This window comes from Aedes aegypti, chromosome 1 (assembly GCF_002204515.2).
Source record: "Aedes aegypti strain LVP_AGWG chromosome 1, AaegL5.0 Primary Assembly, whole genome shotgun sequence".
NCBI lineage: Eukaryota > Metazoa > Arthropoda > Insecta > Diptera > Culicidae > Aedes > Aedes aegypti.
Window position 1 is genome coordinate 289384606 of NC_035107.1, and position 18611 is coordinate 289403216.

The following is an 18611-nucleotide window of genomic DNA, read 5'->3' on the forward strand; positions in this document are numbered from 1 at the left end:
AAGAAGAAGTAATAATAATAATATTGTCAATAAAGAAAGACGCGAATGACTTATATGGTTAAAGCGTCTATAATGAAAAAAAAAAAATAGCAACAATTTTATATGAGGAATGTCGATACTCAAGGAACATCTGCTAATATTCAAAACCAGACGACCAGTAATCAATTATGAACAAATCGGATATACATAGGTATCAACGTATTTTTTTCATGCAAGCCATTTGAATGATTTTCAGAAACTTCTTCAAAATCTGTCCGAAACAAAAACAATTCACTATTCTTAAAGTTTTCTTGAATCCGGAGAGATTGGCCAATATCGCTAAATGTGTCTTCGCTTCGCAAAATCTCTCAAGTTGATGTTAATGATATCATTTTTGTTCTATTGAAGCCGTTTTCATTTTTTTAAGCTCAAAACTTTCTTACTCGTATGTCAAAATTGTCGACATTGTTGACTACATCAAAAATTCTTCTTCTTGGCATTAACGTCCCCACTGGGACAGAGCCGGCTACTCAGCGTAGTGTTCAATGAGCACTTCAAAAGTTATTAACTGAAAGCTGTCTTTGCCTAAGTTTCCATTTTCGCAAACGTATATCGTGTGGCAGGTACGATGGTACTTTATGCCCAGGGAAGTCAAGAAAATTTCCATTACGAAAAGATCCTTGACCGACCGGGAATCGAACCCAGACACCTTCAGCATGGCTTTGCTTTGTAACCGCGGACTTTAACCACACGGCTAAGGAAGGCCTCTAAAAATTGTATGTTCTGATTCGCACGAATAGATGTTATACAGACACTGGATGGTATATGTAAAAAAAAAATATAGGCAATTTGTGTGCAAAACAGAAGTGTAAAAATGGTAAACAAAACAAAAACAAACAAAGATGTAACTTCTTCTTTCCGAAATCAATCTAAATAGATCGATTCCTCCCATATAGGATTGCAGGGACGCCAGCGCTAGAATCAGTAAGCGCCCGTCGCTTCACCCGAACGGTTCGTCGCCTCCGTTCACACTGATGGGCCCAATTCGTCCAAGTCCGTATGCATGCCTCCCAATTCCCAGTCACAATATCGCTGGAAGTACCGTAGCCCTCTGCTGAAATGAAGGTAAAAAAAGATCATCTGCCTTTTACTCTGGGTGTGCGCCGTCTTCGCTCAACTATCACGCGGCGCTGCTCTCTTCTCTCTCCTTCTCCGCCATCGATCTCGAAAGGGGAAACGCGTGAGAGAATCACTCACTCTCGCGAGTGAGGGTGGGCACGCGTGCACACGCGCTCCAAACTCCACGTGCTCTTTTCGCGATCGGCGATCTGCACTGCTTTGCTTGCGATCGGCCGCGCACATGGCCTGCTGCGTGCAAACTTCCCCTCAAGATCACTCACTCTCACGCGAGCGAGTGAGGGAGTGAGCGAAGAGTGCGGATTCGGTGCTCTCGCCGAGTTACCCCCACCCGAACCCTCTCCGGACTCCGGGCATTTCTCTAGGTGCCGGGCCTATAAAAGTAGCAAGGACATATAACTCTACTATAGTTGTGCTTTTTATCGCCGATGCCGACTGTTTCAATTGTTCCGTAACGTTCGTGCGAGTGAGTCGCGTTTTTTGTTCGCTCCACACTTACCTCTCCTCTAGCTGCAAGTGGTGGACTCAACAAGTGTGCGCGAGCTGTGTGTGATCTGTTTGACTTACAATTTTTGGTACCAACTACACTGTGATCTCAAGATATTTAAAACGGGGGAAAAAGATCAGAGAATCAGAGCCAAATGAACAAAACTAGTGCAGTTTCAAGTGATATAGCTACTGATTGACAGTCGAAGCAGATTGGTGTGTGATAGGTGTGCGATCGATTCGATCATCGGGACAGTTGTTCAAGAATCCAAGATTCGTGTGCGAGTTGGTGTCTATCAAAGAGCGGCGGAAGAAAATGTTCCTCGACACGTACCTGTTGGGCGTAGTGCGGCAGGAGTTTTTCGATGCGTCCAAGGCGCGAAGTACTCTGCTGGTGTTCTGCTGCACGTTGAGCTGCGTGGTGTTTCTGCAGTGGCTCTTTCGGTTGGTGTGCCAGATTAAGAAGCTTCCACCGGGGCCATGGGGTGTGCCGATTTTCGGCTACCTGACGTTCATCGGCCACGAGAAGCATACCCAGTATATGAAGCTGGCCCGGAAATACGGCTCGCTGTTCAGCGCCAAGCTCGGGGCCCAGCTAACGGTGGTGATCAGCGACTACAAGATTATAAGGGAGGCGTTCAAAACGGAGGACTTCACCGGACGGCCGCATTCTCCGCTGCTGAAAACGCTTGGAGGTTTCGGTGAGTACTGTGGGGGTTGGGGAATTCTGTGGCCTACTGTGATTGTTGAGTGAGTGTGAAGTTCGTAGATATCGCCTTGCTGCTTATTGATCCAAGCAAGCTTTGATTAGAAAATTCTAGAAGTGCAACTTCAAAAACATCCATCTCAGCCAAATTGAAAACGTGTGAATCAGTGTCGCTTGCCTCCAGAAATACGTGAGTTGAGGAAGGTCGGTTCGAAGATTCTTCCAGCTGATTACGTGCCCCTCGTAGATAACATGTTTATTCGTGTGGCTCTTGAAGAACTCGCAGCCAGTAGAGCATGGGGGCGATTACACGTCACAAAGTAAATAAATAGTTCGAATTTGAGTACACAGCCAGAGTGGAGTGATACGACGCGCGCTACCTGTCATTATTAGTCATAGCCCCCCCAGTGTTCGTATTGTGTAACGTCCAGCAACGCTCGTCTGTCTTCGATCAATTTGCGAATCATCCGATCGACTTTTTACGCGGCAGCCCCAATTATTTTGCAAACAAGAGTGTAATTTTACTGTTCGCCGAAGAAAGCTCGTCTTACGTGGTAGCGAACGGACGACGGTGTGGTGGACAAAGCAGGCTGTGTTCGGGGCTGCTGTGGCAACCGCGCGCAGTGCAAATGTTTACTACCGACCGACGACTCCTTCGATTGCAAACAGCTGCCGTTTTGGTGACTTTGTGGCTTGACGCGTTACGTCATGTCGTCGTCGTCGCGAAGCTCTTCGATGTTTGTGTTTAATTTTTTTTCTTGTCGTTGAAATTGCGCATAGCAATGGTAAACAAAAGTGCCTTCTTTGTGCGGTAACGCTGCGCGCAGGGTTGTTTTAATTTGCGCCTTCGATGACTTTGAGAAGGTGTGAACAACGCGTGTGTAATGCAAAATAAACAGGATCCTCGAGAGATCGGTTCGTCACTGTTTGTCCCGACAAAAAAAGCGAAATGTCCACTCGAGATGAACGGGGAGTGGCTTCTGTTTTCCTTTTCGGTTCGGTAATGAATGGTTTCGAACCGGGCGTCAGGTTTTTATGAATGGACGTGTAAACACACATGTTTCGCGTCGTCTTTCCCGATCGTTCCGATCAATTTGGTTACGTTCAGAGGCGTTTCATTCATGTGGAATACGTTTGGATTGTTCGAACGATTTGTTGACAGGTTTTGGTTTCAGGTGAAAACTTTGTCCTCCGATGGGAATTTCAGACCGTTTTAGCGTTACCATCGTCATAGACATGTGACAAGTGCGTTACTATATATTGATCTACTACAAGTCATTGTATGATGAGTATAAGTAAGTATCTCACTTGTACTGTAAAAGAGCATATAAGAAACTCTAACTGACAACATCTATGTGCCAGTCTTCAATGGACAAGAATTGCTAACTTTGTAAGGTTCCGTAACGCTTGCAAGTTGTTGACAGTTGTTCAACTGTAACTTTTTGTAACGTCGAATAATGTTCCGTTCAAGCTAGGTAAAACTCGATCGTAGTAGAACTTAACGCAAACTCCAACAATCGCTAGCTGAATTACTCGGCGACTTTTCGGCTCGGCGGCAGGTGCTGATGATGCACTGCACTTATCCGTGAAGGTAGTATTTTTCGCCATTCATCAGCTCCGATGACGGTCATTATGGCCGTGCATTTCGCGGTGCACATGCCTCCATCCAGCGTCAGCGAATCGGCCGAAATGGGCAAATTTGTATGACACAACCAGTTGCTTCCTCGCTCGCCTCCTCCATTTCTGCAAAGTGCAGTTACGGCGAGTAAGGTGAGTTGATACAATTTTTTGCCAACCTCTGCACTCGGCTCGACTGCACTGCACTGCTGTCGTTCCGGTCTGACTCGACGGGAAACAGTCGACTCGAGCCAGGAGATGAAATTCGAGAGTTCCTTCTGAAAGTTTTTGACCCCGCGTCACAGTGTCTGCTCGGTTAATTGAAACGGACAATTGGATTTTGAGTGAAGGCGCTGTTTGTAGAGATGCTTCACCGTTCTTCCTTTCTTTTAAGTCCATGGATGCTGTCAGGCCATGTCCTCCAGTAGGTTATGGGCCCAGATGCAACGCCGAATAAAAATGGATTAAAAAGGGTTTGGATTTGAACAAGTTAGCTTCAAATCGATTCTGAAAAGGTATAATCGTTAAATTTGAAGTTATCTAAGATTATAAACTAGTCGAATATTTCTATAAGACATGACATGTTGTTAGACTGTTGATAGTTGTCAATCTACACAACTTAGACGATTTGGCTCAATTTCATTCGAATATGTTCCTTGGTCAGGAAGTTTTCTTTTTCCATATGCTCAAACTTCAAGTGAATAGCATCGATTCAGGCCTAGATCATATTATTTTGCTCTAAATCAAGTTCTCCCGTAGTTCAGGAAATGGGTTTCACCCATGATGACGATCTTTTAATGAATTATAAACTCTTTTTAGAAGCTTTTCACAGGACATTGTTCCTCTACAACTCGAAATAGAACATATTTGACCTCTCGGTGATCTTGTGATCGACAGTTTCAGCATCAATACTGCGAGTTGTACAGATTGCTGCAAAGCTGGTACACTTATCGGTAATTTTCTATCCAATTTTTCACGAGCGCTGCACGAGCTTGCTTGCTTTCCGGTAGGGATCAAGCGTTCTGACGTTTTACTTGGCTCGTTTGACAGTTAATCGATGAGATCGATCATCAAACTTATTGATCGGCTCTCGAACGACTCAAGCCATACGTCAAACCGCCTGATCCCTACCAGAAAGTGAGCTCATGCATGGCTACTCCATAGTAGAACTTCCTCTGGGCCCATAACCTTTCAATAGGTAGAAGTGAGCTGTGTAGTCCTGAGGTCCAATGCGTCCGTTACGTGAGCGTTACAAGGCCGATGAATGCAATTCGTTTGTACATCAACTACACACTAAAGGTCTGTTGCTCAATACGCAATCTATACCGCACAAGAGCATGAACGCTTAACGGTTCCCGGAGCCACTCTGGTGCAGAATTACTGGAGCTTCAAGGAACAGCCTTACGAGATAATTCTTTTTTCGGACAGCTGGCAATGAAATGCTGCACATCACAGTCTTCGTGCTGGGTCCATGATCCATTCTAGGGATGACAAACTGGAGCGTTTAGGTGTTGAAATATCAATTTTTGGCCAACGATAGTGGCAGGTCCAGTCAATTCATGAATGCTACTGGTTCACTTTAATCCATGGGCACTAATCATGCCAACCCATAAACGCTACTGATCCAATTTCACTTTCCTTCGTTTGGAACGAGCTCTTCATGGCTTCTGTATCTAAAGCTACTCAGGTATAGAACATCCTCTGGACCCAAAACCTCTTGTGGAACAGATATGACCGATTGGAAGAGGTTTAATTTTCATTTATCGGAACGTTTCATCTAGATGATAATCAGTACTTCGAAAGATTCATTCTGAGCATTACAACTTCTGATTGAACTGTCCAACACTGCAGAGCACTCCTTAGTTTCAGGAAAACGACTAACTCGATTGTTCTGCGCCTAGGAGCGTAGTCCATCCACTTCTTGCTGCTTGCTACATTCTTCGTTCTGGGCCCATAACCCGCTCCAGAGACGACAAGCCGGAAATAGTCTTTGTGGAGCAGAAATTCCACAACACCTTGAGGTCACAAGGAACAGTCTAAATCTAGCAACGAAATGCTGGAAAGTGCATTCTTCATACTGAGCCTATAAATCACACTATTTTTGTTCCACGACAGTTGCTGTCATCGATAGAAGTCGATCTTCATCGACATACGGCTTCCGCTTTTTGTGCAGAACTTCCCGCTTCAAGGGCAATAAGGCAGGACATTCGAGGAGGCCGAAAACAGATCATCGTTCAAAAATATTACCATTAAACATGTCCGTTTTGGTTTGTCGTTCTGCTTGCTGGTCCAAATGTTTCTTTCTCATGAACGGTTCTACGGCGCTTGCCTGAAGCTAGACTTCAACGACTGCTGCTTTCGGAGTCTCTTCGGAGCAGAACTTCCACAACACCCTGAGGTCTCAAGGTCACATGCCTAGAGCTTCAACGAAATGCTGCGAGCCGCATTTTTCATGCTGAGCTCAGAATTGGAACTAGGAACTTCAAAATGATGGAGTACAGACCTTAGTTCAACGATAGCGACTGTCACCGTTTTTGTGGTGCAGAACTTCGTCTAGTCCCATAACCTCTTAAGAAACGAATTGAACAGTTCAGAAGTGGTTGTATGCTTATGAAACGGCAATTCAAGGCAATTAATTCTGCTAGATCTCGGATACAATAACTTCTGATTGCACCTTTCAACTTGCTCCACGTGATGAACGCTTCTGGTTCAACTCCCTTTTTCTTCCGAATGGTTTGGAGCACTTGCCTAAAGGTTCTCTGTGGTTTCTGCTTCCGAAGTTAATCTTGCGCAAAACTTCTACAACATCCTCAAGTTTTTTATGATCAGTCTCACTTAACAGTTTTCTGGTTTAGAAATTGCACTCTGCTTTCTATCCACGACGGAATACTTTACGTCCTTTTCTGCGTTCTGGGCCCATAACCTGCTTCTCGCTTTTCATTCCTCTTCTTCCCTCTTGAGGGATTAACTTTACCCTCTCTGGGGAATTGCTTTACCCTCTCGGGGGAATTACCTTACCCTCTCGGGGAATGACTTTACCCTCTCAGGGGAATTGATTACCCTCTTGGGGAGTTGATTACCCTCTTGGGGGATTGCTGTACCCTCTTGGGAAAAGTTGCTTTACCCTCTTGGGGAGAGTTGCTTTACCCTCTCGGGGGAATTACTCTACCCTCTTGGGGGAATTATTTTATTCTCTCGGAGGAATCGCTTCACCCTCTCAGGGGAATCGATTTACCCTCTTAGAGAAATTTCTTTACCCTCTCGGGGGAACTATTTTACCTTCTCGGGGGAATCGATTTACTCTATACGGGGAATTACTTTACACTCTCGGAGAGAGTTGCTTTACCCTCTCAGGGGAGTTGATTTACCCTCTCGGTGGAATGACTTTACCCTCTCGGGGGAATTACTTTACCCTGTCGCGGATATTACTTTACCATCTCAAGGCCGGTTTGCTACTGACAAGAAAAGGAATCGCCTATCTCGATGCGTGGAAAATTTCTTCCAAGAAATGGTCAAGAAAATCGCATTTTTCTGATCGCAGTACGCAGTTGAGAAGAAATGTCACTTCAAAGGGGGCTCTCTGTAGGTAATTTCTTGACCCTTTCAGTCAAGGAATTTCTTTACTTTTCTTGAGCGAATCAGCATACTTAGCTTCAGGCAGAGTTGCTTGCACGAAATTCTACATTATTTGTTCTTTTTTGAACATGCATCGATAAGTGCGCGCTTGCTTGCTTACTTTTGAGAGTATCTGAGGCTCCCTGTCGGAAGGGCAGAGAAGTAGGCTGAAGAATTTATTCTGAGACGGCTTTCCGATGATTTTACGAGAAAAAGGGTCCCCAGTAGGCACTCTGTCGGAAGGGTGGTAGAGTAGGCTGTAGGATTGATTCTGAGACGACTTCCCGAAGATTTTACGGGAGAAAAAGCGTCTCCTGTAGGCTTTCCGCCAGATAGGCAGTGAAGTAGGCTGGAGGATTGATTTTGATACGGCTTTCCGATGTTTTTACGGGAGAAAAAGCGACCCCAGTAGGCTTCCCACCGGAGAGGTAGTGAAGTAGGCTGTATGGTTGATACTGAGACGACTTTCCAGAGAAAAAAGGTTCCCAGTAGGCATCCCGCACTCTCGAGATTATTACACTTTATGTGGACAAACGTATCTCTGTCCTCCGATATTGAATAACTTCCCGTCAATCTATTATGCTACTTGTTAACTTGTATCCATGAGCTCCATGACACCGAATGTTCAACACATTCAAGCAATTCTTTTCGTTTAACTCGATCCAAGGAGGCTTTTTGAATGCAATCCATAGATCCTTGAGGTGTATCTTCATCCTGAAAATTATCCTGAACATAACTGCCGATCTGAAGGTTCGTGTTTGTCCTTTGACACTCAAATGATAACAATGAAGATCGATTTTATCGATTAAAGCCTGATTTGCTACTGAAAAGGAATCGCTAAAGAAATTTCTCGCCGATTCCTTGCAGAAATTTTCTATAGCGATTCCCATTTGAACTGACATTTCTTTTCAACTGCGTACTGCGATCAGAAAAAAGCGCATTCTTGATCGATTCCTTGCAGAAATTTTCCATGCATCAAGATAGGCCGAGAAATTACTTGTCAGCAGCGAATCAGGCTTAATAGTTAAAGCGCAGCTGAAAAGTACTGTGCAAAATGATAGAACAGGAAACGGTCAAGAAAAGGTTCTGCTACGAAATTCTTTGAGCAGTCCGCAGCTGACAAGTAGAGCCGATCTTGTAACGTCAGTAACGCCTGCCGTGCAAAGCAAATGAAGCTGACACTTTTCCGTGCGGAAAAATGTTCCGCTCAATTAGAGTGCCTGTAAATAAGAGTGACGTCATGTTTCAGTTCTGACAGGTTTTCTTGCTCGATTGCAACGCGGATTTGTATGGAAATGGAAATTGGCAACACTTTTCTGAATCCACTCTGCGCTCAAACATTCTGAGAGGAAAAGTGACATTTTGCTCCTAGGAGATAAGCTGTCAAAATTACTATGGTTAAAAGCAGATTTTTTTCTTGAGCATCTTCCTTGTCAAGCGAAGTATGCACTTCAACAGAAAAGTAATCGCCGATCTCGATACGTGTTAAATTTCTTGCAAGAAATGCTCAAGAAAAGCATTTTTCGTTGATCGCAGTACGCAGTTGAAAAGAAATGTCATTTCAAATGGAGCTCACTGTAGGAAATTTCTTGACTATTTCTTGAGCAGAAATGTTTACTTTACTTGAGCGGAACAGCATACCTAGCTTCAGCTGCGGACTACGCTTTGATCGATGAAGCTTAGTATGCTGTTTTGCTCTAGAAAAGTAACTATATTTCATCCCTTGAACAAGTTCTCATCACAATCTGGGTCAAAAAGATCAAACTCTCCTCGTTTCCAACTACCATCGTGACGCTGTAACTCGAAAATTGTGCCAATAGTGCGTTCGTCACAAATGCGCACTTGATTGCGCCAGCTGCTCTGATAGCGGACTCTCGGTGCCACGTGACGTTGGCGGCAGAAGTTCCGCACCGGAGCAGTCAGAGCGATCGCATTACAAATGCCGCACGTTCCTCCGTCGCCTTCCGTTTGCACATTTTGTGCGAAGCGCATTTCCGACCTTATCGCACCGAATCGCGAACGAAACGCAAATCGTCGTCGAAGAACCCCCCTGCATTGACGCAGATCCATAATCTAACGGGGAATGGGCACGACTGACGACGTCAAAGCTTCTTCTTCGATTGTTGAACAGTAGTCGTTCGGTTATTTGACACCTCGTAGCCGAATCGGACTGTCAAATGAACAGAGCGTAACTGACAGCACGGGTCCAAAATTCCGACGTCAGCTGTCAACAAATGCAGTCATTAATCAAGATTTGCAGAGTTTTCCATGCTGTCACATATGACGTTTGAATCTCGTGACAGGCCTCCGACGGATCAACTATCGCAGTCAATTTTGTCAGATTAACGACTTCTTTTGTTACAAAGCCATGCGCCTTTTCGACGTTATGTAAATCTGAATTGAAAGAGATGTCAATCACACGACGAGCCAGTATCGTCTTCGGGGCGAAAGATCGCCGCCGCTGCAGCAGGTTGTTGCAAACGTCGTCTCTTCTCGCGCCCTCTTCGTCGTCGGTGCATTCGTGCCCCGCAAACTGAGTCTGTCTCGGTGTGTAGCTCGCCGCCAGTCAAGTCGAAGTCATTGCACTTTGCCTGCGTCCCGGTGTGGCCTTGAGCTTTTCCCGCCTGCTGCTGCGCCCGCTGCCGCTTACTTGCAGAGTGCACTGCGCGCACCTTCAGCTGCCAGCTTGCTTGCCGGGTGTTCTCTCCGTCTCTCTCTCTCCCACTCGCATCCAGTTTGGTGGATTAGCGCATCGACCTAGTAGGCTTTGGCGTTAGGTGCACCACGTGCAGGAAGTCTGATATCCGCCTAGAATGGCATGTGCGTTTGTGAGTGCGCTGAGTGAATGTGAGCTCCCGCTGATCGGCGAGGGCGAAGTTCCCCTTTTTTCCCTTCGAATGCATGCATGAGAGGGGGAATCGTGAGATGATCACACGTTGTAACACGTTTGCCCTTTGTTTATCCCCAACAGGAATCATCAACAGTGAAGGTCAACTGTGGAAAGATCAACGGCGGTTCCTGCACGAGAAGCTGCGTCACTTCGGAATGACGGTGCTTGGCAACAAGAAACACCTGATGGAGAGCAGAATCATGGTGAGTGTTCCCGTTGCTCGATTTTCTCCGCCTCATCTGGTAGACAGAGTGGCGATCGTGTTCGATACTAACCAACCGCTGTTTCGTCCCCCTTTTCCCCACAGACTGAGGTCGCAGAACTGCTAGCATCGCTGAACGAGGTCGGCAGCCAGTCTACCGACCTGAGCAAGTACCTCTCCGTCTCGGTGAGCAACGTGATCTGCAACATTATCATGTCGGTGCGGTTCTCGCTGGAGGATCCAAAGTTCAAGCGCTTCAACTGGCTGATCGAGGAAGGCATGCGGCTGTTCGGCGAAATCCACACCATCGACTACATCCCTCAGATCCAGTACCTGCCCGGTAACATCAACGCCAAGAACAAGATTGCCAAGAACCGACAGGAGATGTTTGACTTCTACCGCGAGGTGATCGACGAGCACAAGCGGTCGTTCAACGCCGAAAACATCCGGGACATCGTCGATGCCTACTTGGACGAGATTCAGAAAGCGCAAGCCGAAGGCCGCGACCAGGAACTCTTCGACGGAAAAGATCACGGTTGGTAGCACGCACTGCGAAGAACATTGACCTAGTTTTCTGATTGCGTTTTGCGCTCGCTCTTCTTCCTCCCCCCCTCTCCCAACAGAGATCCAGATGATGCAGGTGATTGCGGATCTCTTCTCGGCCGGCATGGAAACCATCAAGACGACGCTGCTCTGGCTGAACGTGTTCATGCTGCGCCACCCGGATGCGATGAAGCGGGTGCAGGACGAGCTCGATCAGGTTGTGGGACGCAATCGGCTGCCGAAAATCGAAGATGTACCGTACCTGCCGATAACGGAGACCACCATACTGGAAGTGATGCGTATCTCCAGCATCGTCCCGCTAGCCACCACGCATTCCCCTAAAAGGTAGGTTGTTCTCCGGTGGGTTTTCTTGGTTGCTCTAGTTGTGATAATGAGGTGCGCGCGATCATGTCGTGGCTGACCGCGAGGGCTGTCCAGGGTTGCCAGTTTGTCGAAAGAAAGACTTTAATGCTCTTGTTGAAACAAAGACAAGGCGTTCTGTATTCTTGTGGAAAATTAAACTTTGTTGAAAACGCCTGGGAATCAACCATGACTGTCATAAAAATCTGAGGATTCTGAACAATCCATTCCGAACTAATCTAAACTAATTTATCAATCAGGCATCATTGCCATCGGAGTCGAGAGTACTCCACTCGGGGCCCTGCTCTGCTGGAGGGGCATCATTCCAATGAGCGGCAAAGCCGACTCTCCCTCCCCAAAAAAGCCATTCAGAACTTTGCTCAGAGAAACGAAACGAGAGAACGCACGACTGATCGCCAAGAACCGAATTCGGACTCGCACTCACACCGACAAAGAACGAACCACGATCGCCTGCAAGCCGCGCCGCGTTGGTCCGGTTTGGGGTTCTGACCAACTGAGCCTGCTGCGCCTATCCAATTTCTTCTTCGTTTCGTTTCTTTTTCGCGTGCCACTCCGCCGCCGCCTGCTGCCACCAGCTCTCTCGTTCGGACACTTCAACGGGAATTCTTGTAAAAGAACTATTAAACGCACGTCTGTTCACTGGAAGAAATGCGAGACGGCGAGGAAAGCGGCAGCGGTGGCGACTCGAACCGAAGTTCTTTCTTTCGTTTCGCCAGCATAGCGGTCGGGTCCAATCGTCCCGCCGCCCCATCATCGTTCCAAAAGTGGGTTTATCGAGAAACTGGTCATTGAGAGTGAAAGTTTCTGCTTTGCTGTGGCGTCGTTCTTGGTCTGAAGGCTTCGTAGACGGATTGACGCACTTCTGACGGCCGGTTGCGTGCTGCGTGGGGAGCAGAAGTGTGCGCGAGGGGTTGAAATGCATCGCCTGCTTGGATCCGTTGATTCGTGCGCCTAGATGAGGTGCACGACGCGGTGGACAGCCTTCGGAGTTCGTTGCCCTCGCGACGACGAAAGCAAATTTCGGGTGCTCGCGTCGAGCGCCTACTATGGAGTTGCAGCTTTGGCTGAATTACAATTCGAAAATGTAGTTTTTCTGGTTTTCGGTACAGCTCTCAAGCTGGTTTTCGCTAATTTCTTCGAATGTGTAACGTGCTAACTGTACCTCAACTGGTTTCTGGGCAGGGTTTGGGCAATGCGGGACAGCCACTACAGATCGATCCGCGTATAAACAGAAAGTAGAGATTGACTGTGAATTAATTCTGTATTTCTTTCGTTTATTTGCTCTACAGTGATGTCGTTATCAACGGTTACACAATCCCGGCCGGTTCGTACGTAGTTCCACTGATCAACAGCGTGCACATGGACCCAACGCTTTGGGATAAGCCAGAGGAATTCAACCCAAGCCGTTTCCTGGATGCTGAGGGCAAAGTTCACAAGCCGGATTTCTTCATTCCGTTCGGAGTAGGCCGTCGTCGTTGCCTGGGCGACGTTCTAGCTAGGATGGAGCTGTTCCTGTTCTTCGCTTCCATTATGCACACATTCACCATTGAACTTCCTGAAGACGAACCGATGCCAAGTCTGAAGGGCATTATCGGTGTCACCATCAGTCCGCAAGCATTCCGCGTCAAGCTGATCCCTCGACCACTGAACGCCGATCTAGATCGGCTGCGGAATGTTGGCAGCTGCTAAACTCCTCACCTGGTGAGAAAACCCCAACAGAGCACGGTATGTTCCTACGTTACATGCAAAAGACAAAAAAGAATACACACACTTCAATGGGCGAGAACACAAATTGAGCGACAAGCAACACACTTCAACACCTTTGAAAACGATTCATTCGAGTGCCTGCAAAAATGTGAAGCAAAATCGAAAGTACACTAGCTAGTCATGCGTTGTTGTTCGGAGAGTAATTTTGTTGAATCATTCTTTTACAATGTTGAAGTTGTTTTTATTGCCTTTAGAGAGATAAAACCGCATTTTAATCGCATTTTAATGACAGTTCATTATTTATACTTGTGCCGAGTTTATTGAAAAGCAGGAGAAGAAGCAGAAACTAGAATCCATTGTACAAATGACTTCGGTCAACACACAGACACACAACACTTCGGATAGCAGAAGAAACAATCAACCGAAAGAGTGAGAGAAACATTACTCTAAAGAACCACACACTCACACACTCAACACACATACACACATGCACATGACAAACAAGCAAGGGACCGCCCTTGACTCGTCGGTGGTTCGCCGGTTTTAGTGTTATTGGGTTTCTTAATAACAAACCCAATCGAGATAGTTTTATTTATAATGTTCAAACACAGTTGTTTGCCACTACAACGAATCCAGCGGCGAATAGGAAAACAGTGAATCAACTTGATCGATGCCTCCCAAAATACGATGTGTTCAATAATATTTAGAGATTTAACAAAAGCTGACAAACAATTCCATTTCTAGCATTATCATTAGCTTGTAGTGTAACGTTTTTTTTATTATTTTAATATCTAAGTAGGCGAGGAGAAGTTTATATTTATTACATCTAAACAAAAACCCCGAAGACAAATCCAAGTATTGCTGCACAAACGGAATGAAAAGTAACGTTTTCATAAATTGAATTAAATTTTATAAATTTCTGATTCCACGGTAAAATACCAAAAAATCAAAACTACGATTGCTAGTTAAAAGTCCAACCGCGCGAGCGACGATGTGACGCAACGCGAAAATGTCACTTCTTCGGCTCCGATATCCATCGCAGTAGCCCAAGAAGAAGAACCCCGAAAAAAACCGTTCGATTTCCGAACGTTTATAAAACCAAACGAGGGCACGCGCACAATTTACCAGTATTCCCCATCCGTGTTCACGAGCGAGCGAGCGAGCTTCATTCCCTCAATTACTCTGTGCAGTGCGGCGCGCTCTACATTACCTACTTTCGCGGTTACGGAACGAACGAGTGCGCGAACACAAAAGCGGGGAGGCCAATTCGCGTCACTGTTAGATCAGAGTAGGCGGCGACGCAAGCGTTCGTCACCTGTCGCGTCGTCGAAGTCTCTCTTTCTTCGCTGCTGCGGTGAGTGCGGTGCGCGCACTCACACACTCTCTCATAAGCCAAAACCGCAAAAAGCACAATATTTTACAATTGCATGGGCGTTGGAAAGAGTCGGGAAAGAGACGAACGCGTGCGAGCGAAGAAGAAGAATAAGTAGTTGAAATCAGTGCCAATTTCATTTGTTGAACAAACGAAACAAAAAAGTATGGAATATGCAGATATTTAACGCGTGAAAACCGCGAAGAATTTTGGATAACACTATTGTTTGTTTTATTCGAACATACGGATGCCAGTGCGAGTGAGAAGGATGGATGAAAGCGCGACTGCGAAAGCTGTGCGAGAGAATCCGAATGCAAGCTAGAAACGTAATTTAAAAATAGTATTAAAATCGTGAGTGAGAGTTAGCTAGCGAGAAAGAGAGTTATGTGTTATGTGATTATTTAAAGCTGTTTTAAAACGTTAATTGTGTACTCTTAAGAGTTTGATGGTGAGCAGCAGTCAATATTGAGTATTGGCGGTACTGTCGGACGAAATAAATGGAAAACCTTTCAATGAAAAACCCCACAGTTTTATTAATTCACTTCACTTCTATCACACACGTTCCTTGAAAATGATCTCGAACGGCGGCGGGGTGAGGGTTATTCCGCAAACCCCCGTCAAATCCAGCCCCTCCCCGTTGAACACGTCCAGTTCGAAGTGCCAAAATAGGCGCCCGGTGTACAGCAATAGGATCATGCGGGCCAGTTCGTCTCCGAGGCACATCCGCTTGCCGGTTTGGAACGGCATAAAATGGGCCGGGGCGGAGTACTGGCCCGATTCGTCCAGGAAGTGTTCCGGATCGAAGCGGTCCGGATTGGGCCACAGTGAGGGGTCCATGTGGACGGACCATAGTAGGGGGATGATCATGGTGTTTTTCGATACCTTGTAGCCGGCGATTTTGATGTCCTGGAGGAAAGGAAAGAGAAGGGTAGGTATTAAGGTTTTTGCTCCACACCATGTTGATTCGATTCTAGATCAAATTCTTGATGTCCTCTCAAAATTTTAGCTCATTTGGATTAAAACTGAGACTGCACAAGCCCTGCTATTGTCAAATGCATTCATTTGTTACAACTTTACGAAGACCGTTTTCAAACCGAGTGATTCAATAATTAGTTATTGATTTATATCCAATCGGAAATTCTTGAGCAGTGCTCATTTATCAACTAAAAAGGCAACATTGCTGCATCTGGCGCGTAAGATAACACACACAAATCGTGGGTACTCTGTTTCACTGCATATATCCAGTGATGCCTGCAGGGCAGCTCAATAATTACAGCCAAAGATTTGTAACTCACACAAAAATCAATACCTAATACCTAGGTCGTCCAATTTGAAAACGGTCTTCGGCAAAGTTGTAGCTAACGAAGCATTGTTCTAATATTAGCAAACAATATGACCTATATTGAATGAATTGCTCGCTCTTCCCATAGTAATTCCCATACAAACTTTGAAGAGCTTTTGCAGTCTCAATTTTTATTCAAATGGGCTCAAATTTTAGAAGGACATTCAGATTTTCACAGATTTTTTTAACCACCAAAGAAGGCATCATATCAAAATGGAACACTGAGGCAAAATACTTAATAATTTCGTAAGTAATAACTATGCTTTGGCTTATGATTTTGGTGAAATTTTTCATTAATGGTTTCATAAGTCTTTCAACAAACTTGTTTAACAAACGCGATGACGATTACATAATTTAATTACCAAACATCGAAAACGTTTGCTTCTTATTTCGTACGTTCTCAAGTATGAAAGTGGAGCCTACCTACTAGGTGCCGACATGTAAATTTTAAAATTCTTGAATTTCATTATTGATCGATCGATTCTGATGAATTGTTCAGACGGAAAATAGTATTCATTTATTGCTAATTTTGAATTTTGGATATCGGTTGAAAAATTTTGGGTTACCTAGGGTTTTCATAAAATGAGTTTTGTGGGAAATGCATAAAAAAGTCAAATAAAAATTGATCAAATTATTCAATTTGGTGACGAAGCAGGCCATTCTTTGGTCTAAATATTTTTCTTTGCAACGTGAAGCTAAACTTTGAATTTTCAAGTGCACAAGTATAGAGAATCTAACAACCGTTCGCGTTAAAAACCGATCGAATTGCCCAGACAATCAAAATGTACGTATAACGAAATCACCTGGAGGCTTTGTATGTGCAAAATTTTACTTATAAGATGTCGCGAAAAGGCCTTCTACGTACAAAAGTGGAGGCGATATACGGGCATATATTTTGTGATGAATAATAGCATACAATGCGAGTGTATAATGTTTCTACCGAAATAACGTGTGATCTTATGCGACTTAACGTATGATAACAAATGTTGGTTTGACAGCTGCTACGGATTGATTCGACTTACTTTGTACGAGTGTACGAGACGAAAGAAAATGTGCAAAGGATCCCCGAAAAAAAGGGATTTATGCGAGGTTTTTCATTTACTTATAGGTACGAAACAGCTCAAAGATTTATTTCTCACCATTTATTTTAACACAGTCCTTAGCAAGATTTTTGAAGTAATTGTAAGCAAAATCGTCATAGAATCCTGAGCAGGATTCTGAAAGAATTCTTAAACATTAGACAAGAGAATTGGCCCCTATTTTTCAAAATATATCAATATTGGTAATTGTTTAAAATTTCTAGAAATTGTACGAAAAATTTCGTTGTCAAATGCACAAAGCTTTTGATATATTTTTTTTGTTGCCTAGTCAACTATTTCCCAGTAATAATTTGTGATTGTTAGTAAGCCATTTCAATTTTTTGTAAATATAGCTACAAATCAGCACTGACAAAAGTTTCTCTAGAAATGAGGGTTATTTCAGTGCGTTAACTGATATTCCAACGTCCCGTATGGTACAGAGCCTACTTCTCAGCTTAGTGTATCAGGTATCAGAAGGCCGGCTCCAAAGGCACGTTCCCCACCAGTTGGGAGATTTGTGCCATCGCCATATTTGAGCCTATTTCATCATCTACCCGATGGGAGAGGAAAGGGAAGGGAAAGATGGGAGGAAATAGGAGTGGGGTCCCTTGAAGAGGGAAGATCGCATAAGCGAAATGAGAGCATGTAGCTCCATACCACAATGGGTTCGAACAGCGCCCTAAAAAGGGCACTGCAAAACGCATGAGCGTAAAGAGAGCCTATAGCTCATTACCACAGCGGGTTAAGAATAACAGGATGTCCTGAAGATTCAGGCTTCTGTATTCAGTTTCACTTAATAAGTGTTTACCAAGTAATTGGAATCGCATTTGCGCAAAAACTGGACAGTTACATATCAGGTGATACGAAGTTCCATAATCGGAGTCACAACTATCACACACAAATGAGTCAGCACGCTGAATATTTGCCATGTGATAGTTGAGTCGGCAGTGGCCTGTCAACGCTCTGACCAAGAGACTGCAATTCTGCTTTGACAGATTTGTTAAATACTTCGCCACCTTTGGAGATGGCTCAGTAATATACAATTTTGTTTGACGACACGACTCCAAACTATTCCAATATTGCTTGTGCTGAGTTGCCGCCCAAGAGTTTATCTGAAGCTTCACCCAGCACTTCGAAATTGGAATAGCCGGCTCAGGGCCAATGAAGTCATGCGATGCTCCATCGCGAGCTAGCTCATCAGCCAATTCATTTCCAGCGATGGAAGAATGGCCAGGTACCCATACAAGGTTTACAGAGTTGACTGAATTCAGTTCCTCAATTTGAGTTCGACATGCGATAACAAGCTTCGACCTTGAGTTGGCCGAAGCGAGAGCTTTTATAGCAGCCTGACTATCTGAACAGAAGTATATGACTTTACCCATTACGCGCTGTTGAAGTGCTGATTGCACTCCACACATAAGAGCAAATATTTCCGCCTGAAAAACGGTGCAGTTTCTACCAAGTGAGTAAAACTGATTCAGCCTTAGCTCACGAGAATATACTCCTGCACCAGCTCTACCTTCAAGAAGGGAGCCATCAGTGTAACATACTATAT

General features: G+C 44.9%; 2 protein-coding genes across 2 annotated transcripts in view; one reads left to right on the forward strand and one right to left on the reverse strand.

Moving 5' to 3' along the window:
• Nucleotides 1-1518: 1518 nt before the first annotated feature.
• On the forward strand, nucleotides 1519-14847 carry LOC5565588 (cytochrome P450 18a1). The gene is made up of 5 exons (XM_001649920.3): nucleotides 1519-2303; nucleotides 10512-10633; nucleotides 10738-11167; nucleotides 11256-11520; nucleotides 12846-14847. Exons 1-5 carry the CDS (start codon nucleotides 1919-1921, stop codon nucleotides 13243-13245), a joined length of 1602 nt encoding a protein of 533 aa, XP_001649970.1. The 5' UTR covers nucleotides 1519-1918; the 3' UTR covers nucleotides 13246-14847.
• Nucleotides 14848-15142: 295 nt separating this feature from the next.
• LOC110674175 (cytochrome P450 306a1) overlaps nucleotides 15143-18611 on the reverse strand; it is a gene marked incomplete in the record, with an annotated part of 43969 nt that continues 40500 nt past the window's right edge. The window contains 1 exon segment of the mRNA XM_021838118.1: nucleotides 15143-15541. Within this exon segment, the coding sequence (XP_021693810.1) occupies nucleotides 15188-15541 (354 nt within the window).